A 27067-nucleotide genomic window follows, 5' to 3' on the forward strand; every position below is an offset into this window, starting at 1 on the left:
CATCAATGCAATCCTAATAGTTGATAGAATAGGAAAATAAAAGGAAACGATCCCTCCTTTCTAGGGAGGAGGATCTCTTTTATTTGATTACTCATTTTCCTCCCTAGGAAGACAAAAACAATGTATTTTAGGGTGGTTCTTTAGGCACCTTCACATCTACATCTACATCTACCTATATCAAGCACGTACACACAAGCAAGCTTGAAGCTCATCATTTTATCATATAAATGTCATAATTAGAATGGTTGATTCTCGTTATTGTTGAATGAAAATCATTCATAAAAAAATTCATTTGATTTGGAGACCCTTTTGTCATCCGTATGTGATAAACCATCGACAGTTTTGGTATCAAGTAACATCATCACGATGAACTGTTAATTTATTTGATTCATATGGATGACTAAACGGGCTCCAAGCCAAATAAATTTCTCTTCAGACGATCTCTAAATAATGATAAAGAGAATAAATACAGTAAAATAATATTTGGGAAGTATATTCCACTCCATTAATATTTGTACATATTATTTATTGTTTTATATTAATATTTAACCTTATCCTTATATTGTTATAAAGATAACGTATAATAATTCATATGTTAAATATTATACTATTCTATGTATACTTAAGTGAGTGTATGCAGTGAAATATAGAGAAATAAATTTCTTAGTAAATTTTGTAAATCATATGACGTACTTGTTGATAATTGAATTATTACCTAAGTATTAATTAATGTACTTATTTATTACTAGTATTACACCATATAATTTATAAATTTTATCTTAGAAATTAGTCTATTTAATGTTACTCGTTATATATATACTTAAAAAGGGGTTGGAAGTGACCTTTTTACAAAGTCAGACAAACACTAACGCATATGCAATCTTAGTAGACAATAATCCAAATATAAAATTTTGCATAAAATCTAGATTCTGTGGACCCTACAGTAATGCTTCATGGTGATGATACTTCATTACAGTAATGTATGAAGCATGACTAACATATGGAGGAAGGATGCTTTTAACGCAACTCTGCATGCTTTGCTTTCTTTTTTTGAGTGCTTTTCCCAGCAGTTTTTTAGGTCCCTTGCTTTTTGTTTCCTGTTTCCACTTTCCAGAGAACTCGTGCACATGTGAATTCCCATTTAATTTTTTTTACTGGATTTGGGATCCATATGATCCATGGAAAAGAAATGGAAGAAGATCACATGGGGGTGTATGCGTGGGAAATCCAACCACTTCTAAGCAATGATTATTAATTTTTTCTTGGAAGTTCTAGACATTTGTCAAAACCCAGAAGTTAAGCGTTCAGACAAACCCAGCAACGAGAGCTAGAACAGCATGTTAAAAGAGACCAACCCCAGCCCATTCTACACAAATCCAGAAAATTCTAGCACCAAAGTCGGTGCATCATGCAGGCATATCAATATGCTAGATAATGCTAGCATTATCCTATTAAGTCGGTGGGTGTGTGTGTATAATAATGTGCCAGAAAGTCCTAGCAGCTTGTACAATTGTGTGGCTGCCATAAAAAGCCCAATGGCGGTGGGCAATTGTAGTCGGCAAAACCACACCTATAAATATGTATGCATGTGTGTTGTTAAGTAACCAATTAAGCTTGTAATCAAGCAAGCAATCAAGTGAGAGTGAGAAGAAAGAGTACTCTTGTAAGAGTGTGAGTGATTTAGAGTTTGTCTTTAGAAAGTGAGTGAATGTCATAGCTTTTAAGGTTGTGTCTTTGTGAGTTTGTGTTGTAATCTTTTGTGAGTGTAATACAAGTAATTTGTTTACTTTTGTTGTCTCTCCAACACTTGGGTTAGAGTTGTGTACTCTAAGTTTTTTCCCAACACGCAATTGCTATTCTAGCTCTTGTGTTTGAGCAGCTGCAGAAGAATGTCTTTCTTCTTCCTCTTATCGAACTTTCTGCTTTCATTCTGTTTTCTCTTACTAAATCATCGTCCAATGGCGATGAGAAACGCAAACTCAAGTTACCACCTTCCCCACCAAGGTTGCCATTGATTGGAAACCTTCACCAGTTAGGCACATTCCCACACCAATCTCTCCATGCTCTCTCGAAAAAGTATGGCGATTTAATGCTAGTGCACTTTGGGAAAGTTCCGACTTTGATCGTTTCATCTGCAGAGATGGCCAAGGAGGTGATGAAGACGCAGGACATTGCTTTCTGTAGCCGGCCAAAAGCCACTGCTTCGGGAATATTGTTCTATGACGGTCATGATGTTGCGTTTGCTCCTTACGGAGAGTACTGGAGGCAAGTTCGGAAAATATGTGTTCTTGAGCTTCTGAGTCTTAAGAGGGTGTCACAGTTTCAGTACGCAAGGGTGGAAGAGGTTTCGGAGTTGGTCGAGAAGATTCGCAAAGCGTCGAGCCTCAATGGCGGGGGTCCTATTGTCCTGAGTGATCTGCTGGTGGCAACCTCCAACAACATTATCTGCAGGTGTATTCTCGGACAGAAGTTTGAGGGCGAGGAGAACAAGTGGTTTGGAGAGGTGACAAAAGATTTGATGTGCCAACTCATGAGTTTCAGTTTTACGGATTACTTTGGTCCGAGGATGAATTGGCTCGACCGTGCTAGAGGCCACATTAAACATTTGACATCGATTTGGTCCGAGTTTGACAAGTTTTTCGACAAGTTGATTGCTGAACATCAGGCGGCAGAGAAAGAAGGCAAGCCTCGCAAGAAGGATTTCGTGGATGTTCTCCTCCAAGTTCAAAAGGAGGGCAATGACTTTGAGCTCAAAAGTGACCACCTCAAAGCACTTCTGCAGGTCCGTATATGTACTGGTTTGGTATTAAGGTGTTTTTATAAGAAGTGGGTATAAAAAAAATTGAACTTAAAAAGATGTTTGGTAAACACTTAAAAACAGCTTATTTTCACAGTTTTGGGTGAAAAAAAAAGCTGAAAACGTAAAGCAGCAAAAATGAGTCTATTCTCACAATACAGCAGAAGAAGTTTTTTTTTTTCAAAACACTGCAATACTAAACCAGCCCGCCCTCCATAGCTCTCACTCATTCACTGTCTCTAACATTGATTATATACATATATGTTTGTGTGTGTGTGTGTGTGTGTAGCTGAAGATTGACTTGGATTCTTAATTTTAAGATTTCAGGACATGTTTGTTGGAGGAAGTGATACTAGTTGGACTGCCATGATATGGTTGATGACAGAGCTTGCGAAAAATCCACGCGTGATGAAGAAAGTCCAGGAAGAGGTAAGAAGGGTGGTGGGGAACAAGGGATTTGTAGATGAGAATGTTGACATCCCCCAAATGGCCTACATGATATGTTGCATCAAAGAAAATATGAGAGTTCATCCTCCGGCGCCTCTTTTAGTTCCTCGCGAAACAAGTACAGACGTGAAATTGCGAGGCTACAACATCCCTGCGAAAACACGAGTGTTTGTGAGCGCATACTCAGTACAAAGGGACCCCAAAGTCTGGGACAACCCCGATGAGTTTTACCCTGAGAGGTTCGAGGAGAAGTCTGTTGGTTTTGTAGGTCAGGAGTTTGAACTCATCCCATTCGGTGCTGGGAGAAGGGTGTGCCCTGGACTCGGCTTTGGGGTTGCTTCTGCCGAATATGTGCTTTCCAACCTTCTGTATTGGTTTGATTGGAAACTGCCCAGTGGTGGTAAGGAATTGGCCGAGACCATGGACACCGATGAAGTTTACGGACTCACAGTCCACAAGAAAGCTCCTCTTAACCTTATCCCGGTCCCATACAACCCTTGATCCCTCCATCGAGATCTGTCGTTCTTATATATGCTTTTTATTAATTTTGTTGGTTGTTTCTGTTGCACCTAAATTTGCATTAGCAATTCTGCAATTGACAATGTTGTAATCCTCTATGGGACGTCATGTCACCGTGTAGAAATTGTAGCAGAAACATTGTTTTTTTATAATAATACGTATTTCAGATGTCGTAATTCACTTTTAATATTTGACAATTATGTAATTCGTTTTAGCTATCTCTTGAAACATCTTAAGAAAAAAAAAAAAAAGGATAGGTATGGAAAAATGGAGGGAGCAATGAAGCGGTGGCAGATGGCAGCTAGGTGTCAGATGTGAGTTCTTCCCACTTAAGATTGTAGCCATTACTTTCGCACTGGTGGTGAGAGTAGCCAATTTTCCCCTAGACTTTTGAAAAACAAGGAGCAATGAAGCGGTACGACTGGTAGTTGAAGAAAAGTAGCAACGAAACCTAAACTAAAAAAGCAGTAGATTGGTAGGAGATATAGCTAAGCAAAGTTGTACTAGCAGAATAAACACAGGAACTAGTACATGCCTGCTTCAGCAGGGATAAACAAGGTAACCGAGACGGCAAGGTTGATCCATTAACTAACTCGTGTTCTTGACTTGACGGATAGTTCTATCGTCATTTTGTACTCTGTGTGTCAAATTTGCATCATCTTTGCTTACTTCTGCAAAATTTGCTAGGAAGTTTTACACTCTGATTAACTAATGCTTGGCTGAGCATGCACCGATTACAGTGAACACGATTTTTACATCCTAAAAAATGTCGAATTCAGCGGCAATGGACCGAATTGTTGTTAATCAGAAGCAGAGGAAACAGGCGTATTGGTACCACATTTGTTTTGTTGACATTCACTAAATCAGGTGGCAAACTTCACTTACCCTCATCCCCGCCAAAGCTTCCGGTAGATGGGAACCTTTACCAGCAAGGCACACAACCCTACCGCTCTCTTCGAGCCGTCTCTGGATAATATGGCCCTCTGCTGCTCATGCACTCAGGCCATGCTCCGACTCGTGGTTTCGTCTTCAGAATTTGCCAGAGGTTATGAGGACTCGTGAACTGTTTTCTCCAACCGGCCTAAAACCTCAAAGTACTTCATGTCTTTTTTTAGCGTCTTTTTTCGAGTCTTTTTTAGGCCTTTCTTAAAATCTCTTTTTTTATAATCTCTTTCCGAGTATAAAAATGAAGAGGAATATTGTTATCTAAATAGTCAATGATGAGCGTGACAAATGAATTAAAGGCAAGAGAGAAATGGAATCCACCATCATTTCGGTAAACATGACAATCTTCACTTTTGACAATACCATCATATTCATAACGATTCGCAAATTGACCAAAATTCAATTGTCTAGATACATGCAATTAAAATAAAACCAACGAATAAAGACAGACAAAGCAACATAGTGACAACAATTCTAACTAAATTATAGATTGATAATATACTTTATAGATTTTCTAGTAGCACCACAATATTGTTGGCATTGAGATCTTTGGTTATTGGATCTGTAATCATTAAATTCTGATGCATGTCATACACCGAAACATAATAACAATTTTAACACTTCTAATAAAATAAAACTCATGCATCTCTACTTTCGTTCAACCATAGAAGAAAAAATACACAAAATGGAGGCATAAGCCGGCTTAGGTCAAGTTACAGTCCTTAAAGAGTAAATCTAGAATAAAATTTGGTGGAGAATCCAACCAAGCACAAGGAAGTTCGACAGAGGAACCATAACGGGCTAGGCGATGAGCGATGCCATTAGCTTGGCGGCGGACACAAGTACAACTAACCTCAACGGTAATTGAAAGCAAAGCTTTTGTATCCTCCACAATTAGTCCACTCGGAGACAAATTGGTCAAAGAATCCTTTAGTGCTTCAATAATTTGACGGGATCATAGTTAATCACTTGGACTTGGCCTTCTCCATAATTCCCCAATAATCTAAAGGATCCTTAAGCATTCCATAATTCCTAACCAAATTAAACCATGCGCAAGAAGAATTCACTTGGACTTGGCCTTGTCCATTTTTGCACAATGCCACAATCATAGTTAATTACCACTTACCCTTCGCGTCGGACCTGCCGCAGCACAGCCGCAAGTGTATACAAGAATTTTTCCTATTTGGTCCTTTATACTAAAAGAGGAAGAGCCCAAATCAGTTTTAACGAAACACTTTTGGTACTATTTATTTTTAACGAAAATAACATTTTTACTCTAAAAAGTCATTCTTGGTATCATTCACTTACAATACATTTTTGTCATTTTGATTGAAACTCAAAGTTTTCAAGTCATTTTCATTAGTTTTCCTAAAATAAAAGGAATTGCATCCCAGTCGGATCCACTTAGATCCCTACATATTAGTCATTCATCTTGTATCGTGCTGTCAGAAATTATTTGACTTTTTTTATTTAAAATTAAACACAAATAGTATCTAACAAAAATTAATCGCACAATATATAATAAACGGTTAGAATATGAAGATTTTTAAGATCTCCACAAAATGGATTAGAAGATGATTCATTTTCAAAATAAAAAGGGTAAGAAAAGTGCATTTGATGTGGGGCACGATGTGACTTTCGTTACTTGTACATCACGAACTTTTCCACTTCTTCCACCCTTGGCTACATGGCTACATGTACACTATACTTTCCTACTTTTCTTGTGTGCAAAGAGCCAAGAAATTGCATACAAGCCACATAATTCTTCGATTTGTAGTGGAAGGAAGAATAATTGTCACAAAAAATTTCTACCTCTCCTGAACAGAGGGTCTGAATCCTGCTAATTAAGGAATACGGACCGTTGAATTAAAATCTAACGGCTACAAACAAAAAGACTTTTTAAAAATTATAATAATTATAACCGTTGAATTTTGATCAAACGGTCTGTGTTTATTGGTCAGCATGATTCGGATCCTCTGCTTAGGAGAGGATCCAAATCCGGTCGAAATTATTCATGATTTGGTGGTCAATGATAGGAAATGTTGCATCATTTACACCACGACAATTGGGAAAAAAAGTGCATCAACCTGTATTATTTTTATTTTTTCTAAGAAATGATAAAAAGATGCCTTAAAGTGAGATTTTATGATTAAGAGCATTTTAGAAGAAGATGTCAAATTTAAAACATTAAAATGATATTTGATGACTTATGTTGCAATTTGACATTTTATATAATTTTTTGCTCCAAATATTTGAATACAAAATAACATTCATTATATATTGTATCACATTCATTAAAAAATTCAATAAATAAATTTGACACTGTTGTCACATTGGAGTCCATCTTGTCGAATCGATGATCAATATAAGTTTACTGGTCTGGCTCTTCAATCAACGATCTATTGCTCCCTCTTTTTTGAGGGTAGAAGGCTTTGCATTTAATTGACTTAACGTTATTTAAAAAATTAAAGACTCGGTTGGATAGAGTTTGGTGCGATTTTTTATAGTTATATGTCTATATATCAGTTTTGACATTTTCTTTAGAGATGCTCTTATATTTTTTATATGATATTGATACAAAAATTAATATTAAACTGTAAAGTACACAAAATTTGTGGAGACTCTCACTTAGATTTTTTTTTTAATTTTCTTTTTTTCGTGGTCATAATTTATCCTTCAAAAAAAAAAGAGACATTGATCGGTGTGGAGATCGTACCAATCAGGTAATTGTCGAGCATGACTTGACGCTACCCATATTCTTTTGGATTGATGTTTATCTAACTAGTTTTAGGATTGATGTTTATCAAATTAAGCACTCATCGCCTTTCAATTCTCAGTGATATTATTAAATCCAAACACCATATGAAGGGGAAAAAAAACACAATGAAAAGAATAGGCCGTTTTCCGAACACCATCTGCAGATCCACTTTGTGAGACCTACCTTACTGGCGAGAAACTTTTATAGCACAAGTACATTTTGTCATCATAGTGTTATGTGCTAATAATACATATTTCATATAAAAGCTACATATACCACATGGCATGAAACATAATCATACCTAACATGTATTATTAGTATATAACGTTACAATAGCAGTATACTCGTTTTATGAAAATAGTCTTCTAGGCGGATACCCTTTAATTGGTCATTCTGAAACTGATGAGTCCACTTACCAACTCCTGAATTTTGGTCCACGGAGATGTGCGCCCAATATTGTGAAAGGATGGGCGGATTTGGATTTTCTCATGTACTTAGAAATCTGAATCTTCTAATCAAATCACACTAACAATTGGATTCTGATCAAACGGTTACAAACGGAAAATTTCTTGAAAATTATAATAATTTCAATCATTGGATAAAAATTTAACGGTTGATGTGATTTTATCGGGAGACTCAGATTTGGGCTGCTATATGGTATTATTAATCCTTATTTTAATAAATTCGCGCGTAGTTTCATATATATTGGTAGGAACTTGCTGGGTTCTTGCCTTCTTGGACCTTGGTTGCCTAAATTCCCCTTTTCACTTAAATTTTCAATTTTATGGCAAAGTTCATTGGAGCAGCAAAATCCATTTAAAGCCTCTGCTTTCTGCCCCTCTGCCTCCACCACTCAATCAAAGCCTCCACTTTTAACCCCTCCTCTCGCTCTCTCTCTCTCTCTCTCTCTCTTCCCTCCCCAATGGATGCTTCCTCTACAACAACCATGGCGCTCAGAGTCTCCTCCTCCTCTTCCTCCGCCTCCTCCTATTCTTCTTTCAAGCCCAACAAGTCACTCCCTTTCAAGTTCAGCAGTTTCCGGCCACGTCCCCAGCCCACACCCTTCAAATCCCTCAAATGCATCCAAACGCCGCCGTCTTCCAATCCCAACCCATTAAAGCATCCGCCGCCGCCTCCCCAAAACCCTGGCTCAGCCTCCCCCTTCTCCTGCTCCGCCCTCACCCTCTCCTCTCAAACCTCCGAGCTCGGCCCCTTAAAGCTCCAAACTTTGATCTCCGAGTTCCAATCTCTCCTTGAGCCGATCGACAGAGTTAAACGCCTGTTGCACTACGCGGCTCTCCTCCCTCCGTTTGATGATTCGGGTCGGGTTGATTCGAACCGGGTCATGGGCTGCACGGCCCGGGTGTGGCTGCAGGCCGAGATGGACGAGGAGGGCAAGATGAGATTCGCAGCTGACAGCGATTCCGAGATCACCAGGGGCTTCTGCTCCTGCCTGGTTTCGGTGCTCGACGGCACGTCGCCGGAGGAGGTGTTGCGGGTCAAGACTGACGACTTGTCGTCACTCAATGTGGGATTGCCGGGCGCGCAGAGGTCTAGGATTAACACGTGGCATAATGTGCTGGTCAGTATGCAGAAAAAGACTAAGGCTTTGGTAGCCCAGCGGCATGGTACGCCGCCGTTCGAGCCTTTCCCGTCGCTCGTCGTCACCGCCGAGGGAATTCAGGCAAAAGGCAGCTTCGCTGAGGCCCAGGTTAGCATAATGGATTGTGTTTCTGGTTGATTTATATGATTATATTGCCTGTTAGAAGTGCTTTATTAGAAAAGTTTCGAAATTGGTGTTAAAATATTAAATGCTTCCTGTAAAAGCACTTCAAAGTGCTTCCTCAAAACCACTTCAAAGTGCTTATGCAGAAAATGGTTCTATGACCCAATTGCTAAATGTAGTCAGAAGCGTTTTTGGTTGTCATAAATCACTTTTAGCAGTTCGGAAAGCAGTTCAAAAGAGGCCCTCAATCATTTGTATTAGATTCCAAGTTTGATTTGTATATTAAATTGCAGGCGAGGTACTTGTCTCCTGATGAATCGAAGGTTGGGGAACTTGTTAATGTGTTGAGGGAAAAGAAAATTGGGGTTGTTGCCCATTTTTACATGGACCCAGAGGTTCAAGGTATTTTAACTGCTGCACAGAAACATTGGCCTCACATCCATATATCTGATTCTTTAGTCATGGCGGATTCTGCTGTGAACATGGCGAAAGCTGGTTGCCAATACATTACAGTCTTGGGTGTTGATTTTATGTCGGAAAATGTCCGAGCTATACTTGATCAGGCTGGATTTGAAAAGGTAGCTGCTTTGCTTCCATTCATGTTTTAGTAAGAAATGCGAATTATATGTTGCACTTGTTAAGTTGGTTTTGACTAGGGCGTTTACGATTGAATGGCTTGATATCTCAAAGGTTCGTTGGAAAATTATTATAGTAGAGTTAATGAGATGTTGGTTCGGTGCCGCAAACTGGTGAAGCAGTTGATAATATATTCATTTTTTCATATACTTTGATTGCAGGTTGGTGTGTACAGGATGTCAAATGAACGAATTGGATGTTCTTTGGCAGATGCTGCATCTAGCCCTTCGTATATGGGCTATCTTGAGGCAGCTTCTAGGTCTCCTCATTCGTTGCATGTTGTGTACATTAATACTTCTCTAGAGACAAAAGCATACGCCCATGAGATTGTGCCGACAATTACGTGTACATCTTCAAACGTTGTCCAAACCATTTTGCAGGTTACCGGAATTAAAACCTTTATCTTAATCGTATTGAAATTCCGCAATGTCCACAAAATCAACTGGTACTCATTTTCTTTCTTCTGGCTATTGTAATAATGTCTAGTTCCTCATCTTATACAGGCTTTTGTTCAAGTTCCAGATGCAAACATATGGTACGGGCCTGATTCTTACATGGGTGCAAATATTCGAGAATTACTTCAGCAGATGACTAAGATGACTGATGAAGAAATTGCTGAGATACATCCAAAACATAATAGAGACTCAATCATATCTTTGCTACCTCGCCTTCATTATTTTCAGGTAAGTCTACTTTTATGGCTTTCTGGAGAGCTATTCATAAATTCCTTTCAATTTAACTCAAGGATAGCGTCGGAAATTTTCTTTCTGCTGTTTTCCTTGCATTTTCTGATTGTGGTCCTCTCACTGCTTATTTATTGCTGATGATGCAAATTTCTTGTATCAGGATGGGACATGCATAGTACACCATTTATTTGGAAATGAAGTTGTCGACAGGATAAAAGAAATGTACTGTGATGCTTATCTAACTGCTCATTTCGAGGTCCCTGGAGAAATGTTTTCTTTGGCAATGGAAGCAAAGAGAAGAGGAATGGGGGTTGTGGGTTCTACCCAGAACATACTAGATTTCATAAAACAGAGAATTCAGGAGGCTTTGGATAGAAATGTCAATGAGCACCTTCAGTTTGTGTTAGGAACGGAATCTGGAATGGTGACTTCAATTGTAGCAGCAGTTCGTAGTTTGTTAGGTTCTGCGAGGTCTGGAGGAGCAGAAATTAATGTAGAAATTGTATTTCCAGTTTCATCAGACTCAGTGACAACGTCAAGTTCTTCCCCTGGCCTTGACTCTGTAAAAGTTGGTGATGTCATACTACCTGTCATACCTGGAGTTTCCAGTGGGGAGGGATGTTCCATCAACGGCGGCTGTGCTTCCTGTCCATACATGAAGGTCGGCGTTTCCTTTTTGGGGTTTGATTTTGATAATTTACATAGGTTTAACACATCCCAAATGTTTTCGAGCATGATATCTGATAATAATTTTGGAAAGTATAGGTAGGAATCAAGGATATTCTCGGAAAAGTACCTAAATCGTTAGTTTCACCCTTAATGGTTGCAAGAATAGTTTATACTGGGTTTTCTTCTGCAATAGTTTGTCTTGGCGATTCTTATTACAAATTAAATCAGTAGAGATAATTAAATATATTCAAGTTGGTGATTAGGACATGCTTGAGCTAAGGTTTCTCACGCAGTCTTTAATGTAAAATGCCAGATGAATTCTCTCACCTCCCTCCTGAAAGTTTGCCACCACCTGCCCGATGAGACAAATAATACCCTTTCCGCATATGAAGCAGGCCGTTTCAAACTGCAAACTCCCAATGGAAAGTTAGTTGCGGATGTTGGGTGCGAACCAATACTGCACATGAGGCACTTCCAGGTTAGTTCCTCAGGACAGTAAACATCTTAAACTATACATAAGTAGCTTCTTGAGATTTTGGATTCATCTTTTTGTGGATATCCTTTGCAGGCCTCTAAAAAGCTGCCGGAGAAGCTAATTTCCCAGATCATTCATCCGTCTGGTGACGGCAACTCGGTGCTGTTAAATTAAGTGAAAGCTTTAGCCTAAATGATAGCAACCTTGGACTGCAAGCAAGATTCTGAATCCTGAGGGAGGCTTTTTCTTCAAGCAAAGTATTCGTTTCCAAACCTTTGTTGCATCATTTCCTCAATTTATTTTTCATACGTGACAGTCTTGCAGTTTAACTGGTTTAATTACACACAGCATAGTTCAGAGTTTAGAGATCTATAGGAATGGAAGTTATAATAACCATCGATTTTTATATTCAATCCCACGATCAAGGAATTTGAGTTCTTCCCGAGTCTTGCCTTCTAAATCTCCATCCCCGGGACAAATGCTTATGGATACGTAGATGTTTATGATGGTAAGCTTTCACTTACTGGTACTGACCGAATGGCGAGCACAGATATGCAATTCATTCCTCAAGCAGACGTACGATAGACGGCATCAAGAAGTTAGTAACTATTTCTTCTGAATTTTGTGTATGTTATTTGGAGATGTGTGATTATCCACAATAGTTACGCATAAAGCTCGAAAGGGCTCGTTGTTAAATTGTTCTCTTCCCGCTGCATTGTGTTGGGAGAGTAGGCAAGTTTCTCATGTTCTGTAATCTGTACTCCTATGGGGAACGTTATATACAAATTCACTATTTGACTGTCATTACCTGTGTTGTTGCTGTGCATTCGTGCTCTGCAAAAACTTGGTCTGTTCCCTGAAAACCAGCTGAACTTTTGTTGTAATTTTGATACAAGCTATGTTGTGGGAGAGGTGAATCGAACATAGGACCTCGGTCTCGTCTCTCGGGTGTAAAGACAAATACTCTTAACACAAATTTCTTCTAGCTGACCTTTGACTAAATAGTTTCATACTAGTTTTCACTATGTTCATCCATTCCAAGTAGACATAGAAAGTGCAGGTTGATAGGCACGTCCGATCTTGCACACTTCCCAAACGAGTATCGAACACCTAATCTGAGTGCAATTTCGATGGTTCATAATTTTTTAAACCGTTAATGTATGGGAATCTCATAGTGAGACTAACACACATCAAAGATCAAAGCATTCACGATTTTAATCCGTTTTGATAAAAATATGACTTGTAACTCAATTGTTTAAGAATATTTACTCTAGCACTATTGCACCAGTCTTATGCGTTTACTCTAACGTCTGAAATTTTATAGCGTTTGCATCGAAAAGTACAATCACATTTTTTTCAAGTAAGTAAACATTACTATTTGTCACTCTAACATACCCTTTTTTCTTTAAATAAAAAAAAATAAAGAGAAAATAAACTCAAAACATGCAAATTATAATCCAGCATTTGACCAACTTGACCGCTGCATATTTCTTTTATGACGACTTTGCCCTTCTCTTCTCAGCAATAAAGAAACCAGCCAGGGACAAAACCGAGAAAGCACTGAAGACAACCGAAGCAATGTCAAGCGACAGGTGGCGCCCGGTGATTCCCTCGACCACAAACAAGTTGGCGGTCTTTTTAGTGTCGGTAGTCTGACCGTAAGCCACCTCCTGACCCGCGGCGTTGAAAGCGTAGGCGCGTACGAAGTAGGTGGCGCCCGGCACGTCGCGCTCGATGATCCAGTCGAAGCTGTCGTTGGACTTGTTGCTGGTGTACGGCCTTTCGACGATCTTGAACTGGCATGTCTTGTCCATGGCGAGGTTGTCCACGGTCTTCCTCCACCCGCGGTCGACTTGGCTCACCGGCGCGAAGCATAACTTGACCTTGATGGTCTTGAAGGTTGAGTCGGTGCCGGCTTCGTAGCTCTGGTTTAGACCCCATGAAACGGTGAGCTTGTCTATCCCTGCTTTCAGAACTGCAAAAAAAATTAATATGGATTAAGAATCTAATTTTAGATTACCTAGTTAATTAAAATAAAAAAATTAAAGAAAACCCAGTCGGGAAGTTGGGGTTTTGGAGTCGAAAGTTAAGAGACTTTTTGTGTATGTGTTTATGTGAGCTTTGTGAAGTGTGAAATTCATTAAGTAAATTGGAAAAATGAAGATTTTGGATCAGAAAATGGAAAGGTTCGTAAAATTTGAAGAAGAATGATGCTAAGGAAATTAAATGTGCAAATTAAATAATGTGTTATCAATAAGAATAAATACGTTTATTAATATTTAAATAATAAATTAATCATCAACTTCGCTAATTTTCAAAACTTTAACTACAAATTTAATCTTCTTAGCATTACTTATAGATTTGAAAGTTGGAGATTTTCGGTAATAATTTTGATGCTTCCGTTTTCTTTATACCGGTGGATAGAAAAAAGTGCAAGACATGAGTGTGAATAGAAAAAAAAATCATAATTCATTTTTCTTTCGTATTTCTGTTATATTTTAAAAAATATATAGAAACTAAATATAAAAAAAATCATAATTTGCAATGAAAAGATAAAAAAAAAAAAAAAAAAAAAAACCCAATTGAAAAAGAGAAAAAAGGGTTTTGACAGCAAAATTAATATAGGAAACCTTGTTGCAAAATAAGGAGTTTGGACTAGAAAGTTGGAGAAGTAATTTTGATTCTAGCATTTTCATCTTTTGCACTCCTCCTATTTCGTATTTTGATCGAACAAATCGAAGACAAACGAAGTGCAGAAGAGAGAAAGGAGTGCGGAAATCATATCCCTATTGAATTTTGTTTATCTTTCCTAATTCGGAAACTGTAAAATTCGTGACTTACCATGAAAATATAAAGAAACCCAATTGAGGAATCAAGATATTGAACTAGAAAGTTGGAAAAAGTTTTAAGTTAAATGTCTGTATTTACCCTGGTTTTCTGTGTGTGAAGCGGTGACAAAGAGACTATCCTTGAGAGAAGAAAAGAGGACAATCCCATAGGAGGTTTGGGATAAGCAAGAGAGCACAAGAAGTAAAGCCAACAAAATCCCATGCGATGCCATCTCGGAACTTTGACTTGCAAATCCCCAAAAGATTGAAACTTTAGAGAGAGAAACAGTGTGGAGAGAGAAAAAAACACTTTAGAATCTGATTCTGGAGGTGATGCTATGAACTGGCACTTGCTACCCTTTATACACAAGTCCCAAAATTAAAAATTGGGTTTTTGCTGAAGAGGTCAAAAGGGCCAAATTAGGGATTCAAAACATGCAGATAATTTAGTTAAAAAATAGTTTAATATTTGATTGGAGTGTTTAAGTGGCCCTAAAGTGCACCGAAAGGGTGGGGTTATGAGTTTTCATGTATAATTTTTTTTTCTTCTTAAAAAAAATAATATTATCTATACTAAGAGTATGAAAAAGTGTTCATAATAAGGTATTAATAATGTGGTTCAAATTCGCTTTTGGCAATGATCGAATTTAAGAACTCTTAGGTACAAGCGAAGAAGAATATCACTAGACAGTAGTAATAAGAACCAATATTTTGGTGTTAGAAGTATTAAAAATTCAAGGATTTTGTGCTGGATGTGTATGATTTTTCTTTATGAGTAATGTTAGAGAGACCAAATTTTTTAAATCAAGTTGCAAACTAAATGATGGGTTAGTAATAAGAAATAAGCACGTTAATCGATACTTAATTAATAATACAATCATCTATAACCATATTTTTTTAGTTTGTAAATTTATTTTAAAAAATTTGATGTCTTTAGCTTTACTCTTTGTTTATTGGTTGACTCTATGCGGGTTGAATTTTTTAATATGTTCCTACTTGTGTGGGTGTTGGGCGGGGTGGGGGAAGAGGTGAGAAGAAAAGATATGCAAAACATGGTGGCCTAATGTGTTCATTCTTTGTTTGTCCTTTATGTCTTGTGAAGGGCAAACAGTACGAGTCACCAAGTAAGTGGGAGACAAGAGTTGAGATTCATAAATAAAAAATATATTTGTATCATCTTTTATATTATGTCTTTAATAAAGATGAGTTACATATGTATTGATGGATCTTATCTTTATTAGAGAGATAATATAAATGACTGCATAAATATGTGGTAAATGTAGCATTACTGTTAAGAAATGATAAATCCACATTTTTCTAATTAATTTTGTTACTTTTGGTTGATATATGCAATTAAATTTAAGAAATAAATAGAATTATGTTGAGAATGAATCTCACATTGATAAAAGCTGAGACTTTGCACGTGCTTATAAGTAGGTGAGCTATTCTTCATATAAGCAATTGGTTTTATGGTGGGGCATCAACTTCTTCGTAGTATAAAAGCAAGTTGGCCCATGTGTGAAGTCCAATGGCCTTAGGTGCTCCACGTCACCCAAATTGTGTTGTGCATGTGTTAGGTTTGAAACTTTGCCACACATGATGAGACGTGTTAAGAATGAATCTCACATTGATGAGATAAAAGACTTTTCATGTGCTTATAAGTCGTTAAACTACTCAACATACTCCCCTTATTACCAATTGATTTTATATACGTGTAAAGCCCAATAGCCCCACGTGCTCCATGTCACCCGAGTTGTGTTGTGTAAGTGTTAGGTTTGAAAATTCGCTACACGTGATGAGACATGTTAAGAATGAATACAACATTGATGAGAGGAAAGACTTTTCATGTGCTTATAAGTCATTAAGCTACTCATCCTACTCCCTGTATTGCTAATTGATTTTATAGTGAAATCTCAATTTTCTTACTGTTTTCCAATAAAAAATTGTTATGGTTTGCATAGTGATCTCATAAACTCCATTCATATAAATTCTAATTTTAAAATTTTTTGATTCATTATTGCTAAATTGAAATTTTATAGTGCGCATAGATGTTTAAGTGGCAGAAAGCCTCCAATTTCATATTCAAACCAACTCTTTTGCTCTCAAAATTATGCAACCAAGTAAGAGACTCAAAAGATGTTATGCACAAATTATTGAAAAAATTAGACAACTGTGTACCTTTCTCAATCCAAAGTCAACGAAAATGCTTCATGATTTCCCAAAGTAATTTAAGAGATTATATCCATGATCAAACTTCAATACAGCTTATGCAAGCATAAGAGAAGATTAACATATTTTTCTTCTTTAACTAGATTCTAAAATCAATGAGAAGGATTAGAATAATGAAGATTATTTTTAATAATTGTAATTAATTTGGGTAATTTTTAGGTGAATTTAAGAATGACCCTTCTAAGTTGACGGGGCTAGTCACTCGTGATTAATTGTTTTCTTCATTTATGAAAAGAGTGAAATAAACACCGTAAAATAATATTTATAGACAGACAGACTATTTTATTCATAACAGAGACGTGAAAGTTAATAACATGTCATCTTCGCTAAACACAATAACGAAAACAAAAATATGTTGTTATTTCAGAAAACAAAATAATATATGATTCATATAAGAATTGCCACAAAAATGGAGCAGGTGTTTCTTGAAGCCAGCCCCAACCAAGCAGGTGTTTGCGATAAGTAGTGCAAGTTTGGACGTGTTCTGATGGTTTTGTCACAAACTCAGTGGCTTGAAGTATTCCTGATTTAGCATTTGGAATATGTACGGTCAAATCGTAGCTGCAGGTGCGGTTTCTATAGGATAATATTCAGTTCTGTAAGCCGAACTTGCAGGCCTTAAACATGGTTTTCTTTGGGCATCAAGGTTGGGTCTTGATCGTGTTCTGGCAGAATTAAGAAGGAGGTGGAAGGATATAATAGTTTCTTTCCTCTAGAAACTATTTTAATAGTTTCATTTTATAACCACAATTTTTCAATGCAGAAACAAATGTTTTTAATAAAATGAAGAACAAAATTCCTCTTAAGATTGTTCTCTCCTCATGTGAGAGTCTTTCTCACCGTTGTGTGAGTGGTCTTCGCTTTCGTAGATCCGCGTTGCCGTTAGCCTTAGTTGTGGCTAAGGTCGGTGACGATCCCATGATTTGTCTTTGTTTTCATATTTTCCTTGCTCTTCATGTTGCCTGCAATTTTTCTTGTTCTTGCCCTTCACAATCTCCTCCTTTCTATTCTCTTTCTGCCTTTGATTTCACCATTTTGAGTCCTAATCCCTAATCCTCCGTGTCCTCTATCCTCCTCGATCCATTCCCTTCCATCATCTCCATCATTTGGCTCCAGCATCTCTCTGCCATCCCCAATTCCGTTTAGGTACCGCCTATTTTCATCGCGATTGTTGCGAATGTATGAGAGTTTGTGTAGAGTTTGGGCTCAGGTGTTCGCACCACCACCTTTGTCGGCCCTTCCCTATGTTCGTCCTTGTTGGCGATGTTGTACATGAAATCTTTCTTCCCCCGTACTTCTTTGATTTCAGGAGGCCTAGATTATTAGAGTTTTTATGTGTTGTTTTTTTGTGGGTTGGGCTCCAAGGCTGGCTTTGGGCTTTGTCTTCTGTGTTTTTGAGCCCATCTGATTTTTTGTGCTTAACTTGTATTTGAGCCTCTATTGTACTTATTCCTTGTTGGTAATGAATTTTATATTTGTCCAAAAAAAAAATTCCTCATAATAATGAGGTATGTACTAATCCCAATTTGGGGTTTGACTATAATACTTATGTATTAAATACAATCATTCTCTAACGGTCAAATATGTTCATCTAAATATATGTATTTAATACAATCACTATCTGACTGAGATGGTGATTGTATTAAATGCATATGATGATTGTATTAAATACATGTAAGTAGAGGTAGAAAAATACCAAAAATCCTGAACCGAACCAAAAACGCCTGAAATCAAACCAAAAAGGAATAGTCTCAATTTTATGACCCCATACAAGAAAAAAAAAAAAAAAAAAAAAAGGAAAAGTGTTTCCAAGGTATCTACTAGTTTCATCCAATGGACACGATTTTAGTTTAGCGAAAATTTATTTTTTGTCTTTTATTCTCTTTTAATTTATTCAATTCAAATGCTGGAGATGAAAAAAATTAAATAGTGCGGAAATCACTAGCAATTGTGACTATCTTGTTTTCTTTGATCTACTCCAGATGTCTGGTAAAACGATCTCCAAGTGAAAAGATATACTATCTTGTTCTTTGATGAAAAGCAGAAAGTTGATCATGAACTAGAAAAGAAGGAAAACTTTCCAATGAATGGCAAAGCATATGAGTTGGCCGTCAAAATAGAATAATCTTGTAGTAGTTGAAGAAGCCCAATCAATAATTTGTGAAGGTGGAAAGTAAGTTTTTCTTCCTCAAAAACTGATTTTCTATTTCTCCTTTCTTTTTGCGGTGGAAAGGGGTTTACTTATAGCCCTTCCACCCGTGTTGTCATAGTTATTATCCGAGTGTATCTCTATCTCGTAAAAAGGATAGTTCGTGGTAATTACTATTAAAAAATTATATTTTGTAAACAAATTATTAAAAATAAGATATTATTTTATCTTTGTCTATTCTTTTTGAAGGCAGATTTTCTGCCCTTCTATTTGGACGCCATTCACTTCTTCTTTTATTTTATACAATCACGGTTAAATCACGTTAATATTTTATATTAATTTTTTTTTAAAATAATAAAATATAAAATTTTGACGTGATTTAATTAGAGAAATAAAAGGAATGAGAAGGAGCGCAGACATTCTGCCTCATTCTTTTTCTCCATCATCTCTCGAAACATCGACCTCTCCTCCCTCTTTTTCTTTGCCCCCTCTGTCTTCCTCTCTCTCAAAACTCTCCTCCCCGTCTATCTTCCCCTCAGAAAATCACAACCCACAAGACTAATCAACACTCCACGCAACCTCACGACGCCAAATCTCATCACACCGCTACCGGCTATTTCTGACCATCCTCATTTGAGCCCCATCAAATCCTAAATCTAACTCCGCCGCTGGTTGCACCCAACACCCAGAGCTTCGTCCCTCTTCGACAATGACGATGACCTTAGCTCTATCCCCCGCCGCACGGTCGACGAAATCCTCAATGACACCGATTCGTCCGCCTCATCGTCCACGCCCTCCTTCATTATCCACCGTCTCAATTTGGATTCCATGGTTGAACGTGGCTGACGACAACGTGTCTCAATTTGGATTCCATGGTTGAACGTGGCTGACGACAACGTGACGTCATACCACTTGAGTAAAGCTAAAATACAAAAGAATCTCTAAGAAAGTTGTCTTGCGAACGACTTGATCGGTTATTTCTATCGAAATTTTCTCCATACTGTGAAAAAAACAATATAAAAAGTAATGAAAGAGAAAAAAGAAGAGATTTTTAACGAAAAACTCTCGGTACTATTTATTTTAACAAAAAATTACATTTTTATAATAAAAAGTCAATTTTGATATTATTCATTTTACCCTTTATTTTGTTCTTATCGTTAAAATTTAAAGTTTTCAAATTATTTTCATTAGTTTTCTTAAAAAAGAAAAGTAAATAAATAAATTTATATATATTCATATGTGGTGCATATATGGAAAATGTTGCAATTAGAGGTTCAATCATCATCAACAACTCCTCTCAACTCTATCACATATCCAACATTTTATGCTAGTTACAGCCATTCATTAACCTTTCAACATATTATCTAATATTTCTTTATATTAAGTTTGAAGACATCACATTCACATATACACATGTTGGTAGAAGAAATTTGCTCAATTATCAATATTAAATCAAGAAAGAGGAAAGAGAAATTTTGTATAAAAAAATATATAATATGTGGAAAGATGCCTCTCTAGGTTGGAAACTTATTGGGCATTCATTTGTGTATTTTGTCTGTCTTTCTCCAATCCTGCCCATTTGTTCAATCCCAGCTGTAACTGACCTCCAACCCCTCTCCTTCTTGGGCCCCACCTCCTCTTTTAGCAATCCAATCCTCCAACACACAATCCAATCTGCATCCTCACCGTCCCATGCTGTCCCCATTCCTTGATGTCCCATTTCATTTGCCACCCTGGCTCATTCCTCTAGTGATGAAACCAATGATATTTCAAATCAATCACGTAATGTCATGTAAAAATATTAATGTACATGTTATGTGCGTGAATAACTTGAGGAATTGTCATCGTGCGAACTTGAAATACCGTCACAATAATGTCTTCGTAAGTGATGATGAGTATAGTCTACCAAGAGATGGATACATTTTCTCATTCAACCTTCCAGGCATAAAGAAACAAGCAAAACTCGGATGAACAAGCAGAACTTGCATTAATCCCTTCTACTGATGCAGAACTAGTCTGAGATGACAATGGAGTTGATGCCGATGAAGAAAATGGCAGCGAGGACGACGAGGTTCTCGATAACGGTGGCAGAGAGGTACTTGAAGCAGGCAAACTTGGCTTGAAAATAAACAATGCATGCCTTAATCCAGGACTAAAAAGCCAGTCATGGACATCCCAATAAACCTCAATTCTCAACTTGTTGATACGAATGGACTCATTACCTCTAAACTTCCATTGAAGATGCTTCACATGAACCACCAAATGCCCATCAACCCTAATCTCCAACTCCGGCTCCACCCCATTTAGGGTACTTCCACTCCCAATGCTCCCACCGCCACCGCCACCGCCGCCGCCGCCTCTGTGTTTGCATTCAATTGCAATTTCGTGCAGCCTGCCTTTCTCATAAAACTTTGCTTTTGTGGAAAACTTTTTCTTACCAAAAATGTGCTCTTTTTTAGAAACCAAAGTCGGATCGGTGAGGGCAGGTCTAAAACCTGTTTTTCTGTATGCATCTTTTTTGAGATCACCAAGAAGCAAAACAACTTCCTTCTCACAAAGAACCGCAACGTAGTACTCTGATTTGGGCTCCGTCCCGCCGTTGAATTTTGCTGCCTTGAGGTCCCAGAAGATCTCCACTGCTTTCCCATCAACCACAAAGCGCTTGGAGCCTTGCTTCCTCCAGAAGTACCATGGCTTGAGCTCAACTTTGAAGCTGTGTTGGGTGTGCTGCTGGGTTTGATCTCCATCCTGGCCCTCCATGGTCACCGATAGGCCATGGAGGAGCAGGTTTTTGCACCATGTGATCGTGATCAAACGGCTCTGATCAGCTATCTTGGCTCTGTACACTGACATGTAGACACTGTGGCCTGACCTAGCCACAGCTGATGCATCATCACTTAACTTCTCACCTGAGGAGAAGCAAGCAGGAATGCCAATGTGGTCTTGCATTTTTCGTCACCACGACGGATTCAGGATTTGAAAAATCAGGTGCGTTGAACGACGAATCCAAGACTCAAAAATGAGGTGCGACGAACCTTTTTAGCAGTGACAGATCCAGGATTTAAAACTGAAGCATATTTAAAGGAGTTTTCAAAGCAGAAAGTTTCTCAAGAGGATGAAAACCAAAGGAGCGGAAGATGAGGAACAGATTGGAGGAAGGAGAGTTGGGGGGAGAGGGGGGTTTTAAGATGGTGGGAGAGAGTGAGTGAAAGAACCTAGTCACAAGATGTGTTGAGTCACAGATGCTGCCAGAGGTGTGTTTGGCAGCATTGTTTAAAGAACAATTTCTAAACTGGCAGATAGACTGGCAGTGTATTTCTAACCTCTCTCTTACCTGGATTTCAATTTATTTATTTTGTTAATTGTACTTTAAATATATTACAATTTTCTTTGCAATTTTACAAAGACAACTTTATTGAATCCGAGGTGGTTTTGCTTCTGCTGCAAGCACTTAAATTACATAATTCCATGCATGGTTAAAAGCAGCAATAAGACCATTTGTCAACACATTATTTAGGGTTCAACCATGTAATTTGACTTCTGTAAAAAACGAAACCTTAAATAATGAGTCAAACTATCAATCAACCATCGATCAGCATATCATGCATTTCATAAAATATATAATTCATAGTCTCTCTAAAATCAACAAAAAAATCCAGTCAAAATTATATAACGTAAAAGAGTTGGGTATTTGGTTTGCTTCCCGATGTGGGTCTTGTGGATTTTTTATTGTTTGAGTAAGTGTTCATAAAGTTTGTATATGGGAGGCGCAACTTTTTTCAACTTTGTATACAAACATGTGTAGTAATTTAGGAGAGGAATCTAATACTCCGGGGGTGGTGGCGACAATTGCTGAGGAAAAAGTCTGAGGAATCTAATGTTTGTAGCTGCTGCAGATCTGGTCCAGCTAGCTTCCTCTTTACATCGCATTGCAGCCCTATGGCTGCCCACTAATGGTTGCATAATAATGCTTGGATAATCCTCTCTTTTTTACCTATAAATGATATCACTGTGACGGTTTCATTTCAAGTCAATCAAAGCATTATTATGTATCTTAATTTTAATATTTGTTTTACATGATAATGCTTAATTCACTTGACATACTGCTATAGTGATATCCAAGTTGATAGACCAAAGTTGAAATCCAAAATATCATTAGGCAAGGAATGAATCCAAACTTTCTCACATAACTTAGAATGACCTATATTAGCAAAAGCATCAACCAGCATAGTTAGTTGTCATTCTTGACATATCAAAATGTGTAAACTAATACACAGGGATTGAAAAATGGGCAAGTTCCACGTTGAAACTTGGTATGTCATACCTGAATATCTAGGTATGTTTTTTGTTGTTCAACTCAAATCTTCATCTAAACCGCATATAAAGAGGGATTAAAAAACAAGAGGATCCTCAAACATAAACAACTAGATATCATTCCCCATGTCATTCTCTTTCTTCACCTTTCTTACACGAACAATGATTGGTTACTGAAAGAAGAGCATAAGCTCATGTTGAAACCCCATTAAAAATTGACGTGTGTCTAAATAAGTAGGGTGATGTTGGTTCAAGTTTTAATTCTTTATTTTTGGACACGTGTCCAATTTTAATTACACTGATTGAATTCAGTCGGAGCTCCAGCTTTTCTTTCGGCAGCCAATCCTTATCCTTTTTACACATGCCTCATGAAATATTACATTTAAACTTTTATTTGGTATGTGAAGAAAAGGGCTAGTCATCTTCAGGCCCAAATTCAATTACTGGGCCAGATTATACCGTTGATGTAGGCCCGTTTGTACAATCCTTGGGCCCAAATCAGAGCCCTAATGCCTTGAAGCCAATGAGGGCATTTTCGTCCATCTACCCTGAACATAAACCCCATTTCCCAAGTGACCGTGGGTTTTGGGTAAGCCACTGGTCATCCCTCCCCGTTTGGTTCCCTAGAAAACCCAATAGAAAATTGCCTCCATTTTCTCGTTCCCGCACTCCATTTTCTCAGCAACCAAACAGAAAATTTGATTGCATACCCACTTCGTAAAAATGCAGTCTTTAAGCGCGAGCATCCGATTGGTCCGAAGACAGAGAATAGACAGCTCAAAAATTGCTCATTTTAGATCAATCGGAGCTTACCAATGGAGCAGCGGTTCTGGGTTTAGCTCGTCGGCGTCGGATCGTTTGGCGTCTGCCAAGAAATTGGGGGATTCTTCGGGGTTGGGGTCTCTGAAAAGTTCCTTGTTTCAGTCAATTTCCAAGTTTTCGTATCGGTCTTCGGCCTCGTTCGTATGTTTTCGACTCGTTATACTCTATTTAACAGCATTTTAGCATGTTTTAGTTGATATTTAATTTGAAGATTGCACTTTTAACATGTTTATGGTATTGGATTTTACTTTGAATATGCCTGTTATTTGTGAATTTTAGGTGTTATTATTCGAAAACACAGTGTTCTTCGTGTAAACGAGTTACTGGGTGTTGGTACATTTGAAAAAAGAAGATTTCTTTGTTAACTTAAAGGTATTTGATGCACTTCGAGCTTGCGAATGAGTCTACAGGCCGATTTGCTTCGCATTTTGCTTTTCGTTTTTTGGAAGGTCACTTGCCAGTGTGCACAATGGAAAGGAATCCTCTCCGGATCCCTTTCCACCTAATCCACCATGTCCGTGATCCGGACCGTTGAAATTTGATCCAACGCAACGGCTACAAACAAGGGGTCCCTTTGAAAGTTATAATAAATGTATCCGTTGGATCAAATTTCAACGGCCCGGATCCTAGACTTGGTGGATTAGGTGGAAAGGGATCCGGAGAGGATCTGCACATCATAAGTCATAAATTTTGGTAGAGAAGGTGAATTGGACGACTATTTTATGTGTATGAGATGTATATATAGTTACAAGGGTTAACCGGAACACTTGTAAACCGGAAATGTGATAGAGAAGTAACTAAAAGATATTCTGGAGATGTGGATTATGACATAATTACTGTACAACTAGGAAACACGAACATTAGATGACACGTCATAAACACATATTTATGTTATACAGTGTGGAATTCATCTGAAGTGCAATATTTTGTCTTTCTTTCCTAACATCGATTTTTTTGTGATGCTGCGTGCTATATTGTACCAGACTACGACTAGCTCTCCAAGTGAGACATCAACTTGTTCGTGTAGTTCCAAGTTAGTCAAGAGTGCTCGACCAGGATTTTGTCGATGTGCGGCAGTTTTACCTCCTTTCCCAAGCAGGTGCATTACAACAGGGGCAAATCCTGTTCAATCAGCTACTCAAGATTCAGGAATGTATGAGTCTGATGTAGCTCCTCGCATCAAATTCAAGAGGCTTGATAAAACTGCTCACCACATAATGCAGGCATGCCTCTATCTGTTGGTATTCATGACAAGACATAACGCATGTTCTATTCCTTTTATATTTATATTGGCTCATTATATTTCTACAGATTCTAGATAAGGAAGCTGTAGAGGAAGTGAGGACACAGAGAGAAATACCGGATGTAAGGCCCGGGTACATGGTGCAACTCAGAGTGGTATGTTGTGTTCATTTTGAAAAATTAAAGTTTTGTAAGGTGCTTTATGTTGTGGACGGAGTTCCTTGCGAGATTGAGTAGATTCTTTTTTTCCCAATGCTTTTCTGTATGTGAACAGGAAGTACCCGACAACAAGCGACGTGTTTCAGTTGTGAAAGGCGTTGTGATAGCTAGACGTAATGCTGGTCTAAACTCTACAATTAGAATCAGGAGGCAAGTGGCTGGGGTCGGGGTTGAATCTCTCTTTCCACTGTAAGCAATTCTGGTTTTTATTTTCTTTTACATTGATGGTCCTAGCCTGTATTGTCTTTGCTACCCTGCTTTAAGTTGGAAAGAAAACATGTGAACCCTGCTTTAAGTTGGAAAGAAAACATGTGATTTTCATAGTGGGATGTCCTGGAAGTGGGTGTATTGAAATCTTACCGTGATAACTTATTAATTCTCGACTCTGATTATACGGGTATTACATACTTGTACAACATTATGCATACGACAATTCAAAGATTAGTTAGTTGTTGATTGTCTTATAAAATGTACATTAAAATGGAGCCCGTAGAAAGTTACTGAGTTATATAGTCATAATTCTGTACTCTAGAAATAAGAAACTAACCATGTTAGTAAACATTGCTAGTTAACGCTCTGGTGTTCATGACTACAAACTGATTAACTTCGACGCAAAGTCTAGATTTTTAGTTATTCACACTTCAATTACTATTTGGGAGAAACAGATGATTATTTTGTAAGATTATTTTGTATGCAAACTGGGTGTAGTGTCTTCAAACAAATATTTATATTGATTTCTGATTAGTTCATGTGCAACTCATGTGTGGGATTTGCCTATTCCTATCATTTGTTTCACATAAGAAGAACTGTGCTCAGTCTCGACAAAATTACTGAAAGTGGACAACGTATGGCAGGTATTCGCCTAATATAAAGGAGATTAAGGTGCTGGACAAGAAGAAAGTGCGGAGGGCGAAGCTGTACTATGTCAGGGACAAAATCAATGCATTTAAGAAGCAATCGTAGCCGATGGGATCAAAAGGATGTTGCCTGACGAAGATGGTTCCCATGTATGACTTGGGTCAGAAATCCAGCAAAATTTTTGGTGATCTCTTTTCCTCTTATTCTTTTTCTTTTGAACGCGTTATTAGTCTGTGAATCTTCATCAAGTCTTTGAGACTCTGAGATGCCTGGTAGAGATGTGCGAGTTCAATTGAATACCGGGCAAGTTACCTGAATATTTTACTTTCCGATTTAGTATGTACTCAGGTTTATGAATGTTATCAAGTTGGCATAAATGTGATTGCTACACTCGTAGGCTGTTTTATCATTTATTTTACTTTGGTTAGCTTCTTCTGTAGTTTCAAGTCCGCTGGCCATCTCTTGCGTTGCTTGCTACGGAGAAATGAGAAATTTTTCAGTGTAATTGTCATATTTCTTTGTGATGTTACTAATCCACATGTTACAATATGATATCGGTGGACAACATGGTTTAAACATAAGCGACCTAGGGTACGAGTGGAATTGTAACACAGCATGGCAGTGTGACCAGTCACACTGAATCCTTTGCTGACATCGCTTAAAACAATATTTGACAGTCAACTTTTGAATGCGTGAATTGTAATTGGTAGGTGGGACAGAGATCCCTTTTATTTATTTATTTATTTAT

At 37.8% G+C, this 27067-nt stretch overlaps 5 protein-coding genes across 5 annotated transcripts; 3 read left to right on the forward strand and 2 right to left on the reverse strand.

Annotated features, from left to right (window-relative positions):
• Positions 1–1535: 1535 nt before the first annotated feature.
• LOC103926777 (phenylacetaldehyde oxime monooxygenase CYP71AN24-like) lies at positions 1536–3963 on the forward strand. The gene is made up of 3 exons (XM_009335652.3): positions 1536–1551; positions 1833–2782; positions 3125–3963. The coding sequence occupies exons 1-3, from the start codon at positions 1536–1538 to the stop codon at positions 3743–3745; spliced, it is 1587 nt and encodes a 528-aa protein (XP_009333927.2). The 3' UTR covers positions 3746–3963.
• A 4295-nt stretch (positions 3964–8258) lies between these two features.
• LOC103926778 (quinolinate synthase, chloroplastic) lies at positions 8259–12462 on the forward strand. The gene is made up of 7 exons (XM_009335653.3): positions 8259–9177; positions 9486–9770; positions 9990–10208; positions 10332–10511; positions 10675–11175; positions 11497–11661; positions 11752–12462. Exons 1-7 carry the CDS (start codon positions 8389–8391, stop codon positions 11830–11832), a joined length of 2220 nt encoding a protein of 739 aa, XP_009333928.2. The 5' UTR covers positions 8259–8388; the 3' UTR covers positions 11833–12462.
• Positions 12463–12948: 486 nt separating this feature from the next.
• LOC103926779 (high-affinity nitrate transporter 3.2) lies at positions 12949–14720 on the reverse strand. The gene is made up of 2 exons (XM_009335654.3): positions 14587–14720; positions 12949–13633 (listed from the first exon to the last, which is right to left on the reverse strand). Exons 1-2 carry the CDS (start codon positions 14717–14719, stop codon positions 13152–13154), a joined length of 615 nt encoding a protein of 204 aa, XP_009333929.2. The 5' UTR covers position 14720; the 3' UTR covers positions 12949–13151.
• A 6070-nt stretch (positions 14721–20790) lies between these two features.
• On the reverse strand, positions 20791–21813 carry LOC103926780. The gene has a single exon (XM_009335655.3). It carries the CDS (start codon positions 21811–21813, stop codon positions 20791–20793), a length of 1023 nt encoding a protein of 340 aa, XP_009333930.2.
• A 1934-nt stretch (positions 21814–23747) lies between these two features.
• On the forward strand, positions 23748–26758 carry LOC103926781 (39S ribosomal protein L19, mitochondrial). The gene is made up of 5 exons (XM_009335657.3): positions 23748–24141; positions 24984–25223; positions 25312–25398; positions 25517–25650; positions 26316–26758. The coding sequence occupies exons 1-5, from the start codon at positions 23902–23904 to the stop codon at positions 26422–26424; spliced, it is 810 nt and encodes a 269-aa protein (XP_009333932.2). The 5' UTR covers positions 23748–23901; the 3' UTR covers positions 26425–26758.
• The last annotated feature ends 309 nt before the right edge of the window (positions 26759–27067 follow it).

The sequence above is a fragment of a genome, unplaced genomic scaffold (assembly GCF_019419815.1).
Source record: "Pyrus x bretschneideri cultivar Hongxiangsu unplaced genomic scaffold, Pyrus_bretschneideri_v1 Contig3, whole genome shotgun sequence".
NCBI lineage: Eukaryota > Viridiplantae > Streptophyta > Magnoliopsida > Rosales > Rosaceae > Pyrus > Pyrus x bretschneideri.

Excerpts from the sequence above, each read along its gene's own strand:
- LOC103926778 (XM_009335653.3), top strand. The coding sequence starts at position 8,389 with ATGGATGCTTCCTCTACAACAACCATGGCGCTCAGAGTCTCCTCCTCC. Across the intron at positions 9,178-9,485 it reads GCAGCTTCGCTGAGGCCCAG|GCGAGGTACTTGTCTCCTGA; the intron begins GTTAGCATAATG and ends ATTAAATTGCAG. Across the intron at positions 9,771-9,989 it reads ATCAGGCTGGATTTGAAAAG|GTTGGTGTGTACAGGATGTC; the intron begins GTAGCTGCTTTG and ends CTTTGATTGCAG.
- LOC103926781 (XM_009335657.3), top strand. The coding sequence starts at position 23,902 with ATGCAGTCTTTAAGCGCGAGCATCCGATTGGTCCGAAGACAGAGAATA. Across the intron at positions 25,224-25,311 it reads CTGCTCACCACATAATGCAG|ATTCTAGATAAGGAAGCTGT; the intron begins GCATGCCTCTAT and ends ATATTTCTACAG. Across the intron at positions 25,651-26,315 it reads GTTGAATCTCTCTTTCCACT|GTATTCGCCTAATATAAAGG; the intron begins GTAAGCAATTCT and ends AACGTATGGCAG.
- LOC103926780 (XM_009335655.3), bottom strand. The coding sequence starts at position 21,813 with ATGCAAGACCACATTGGCATTCCTGCTTGCTTCTCCTCAGGTGAGAAG.
- LOC103926777 (XM_009335652.3), top strand. Across the intron at positions 2,783-3,124 it reads ACCTCAAAGCACTTCTGCAG|GACATGTTTGTTGGAGGAAG; the intron begins GTCCGTATATGT and ends TTAAGATTTCAG.
- LOC103926779 (XM_009335654.3), bottom strand. The coding sequence starts at position 14,719 with ATGGCATCGCATGGGATTTTGTTGGCTTTACTTCTTGTGCTCTCTTGC. Across the intron at positions 13,634-14,586 it reads TTCACACACAGAAAACCAGG|TTCTGAAAGCAGGGATAGAC; the intron begins GTAAATACAGAC and ends TTTTTTTTGCAG.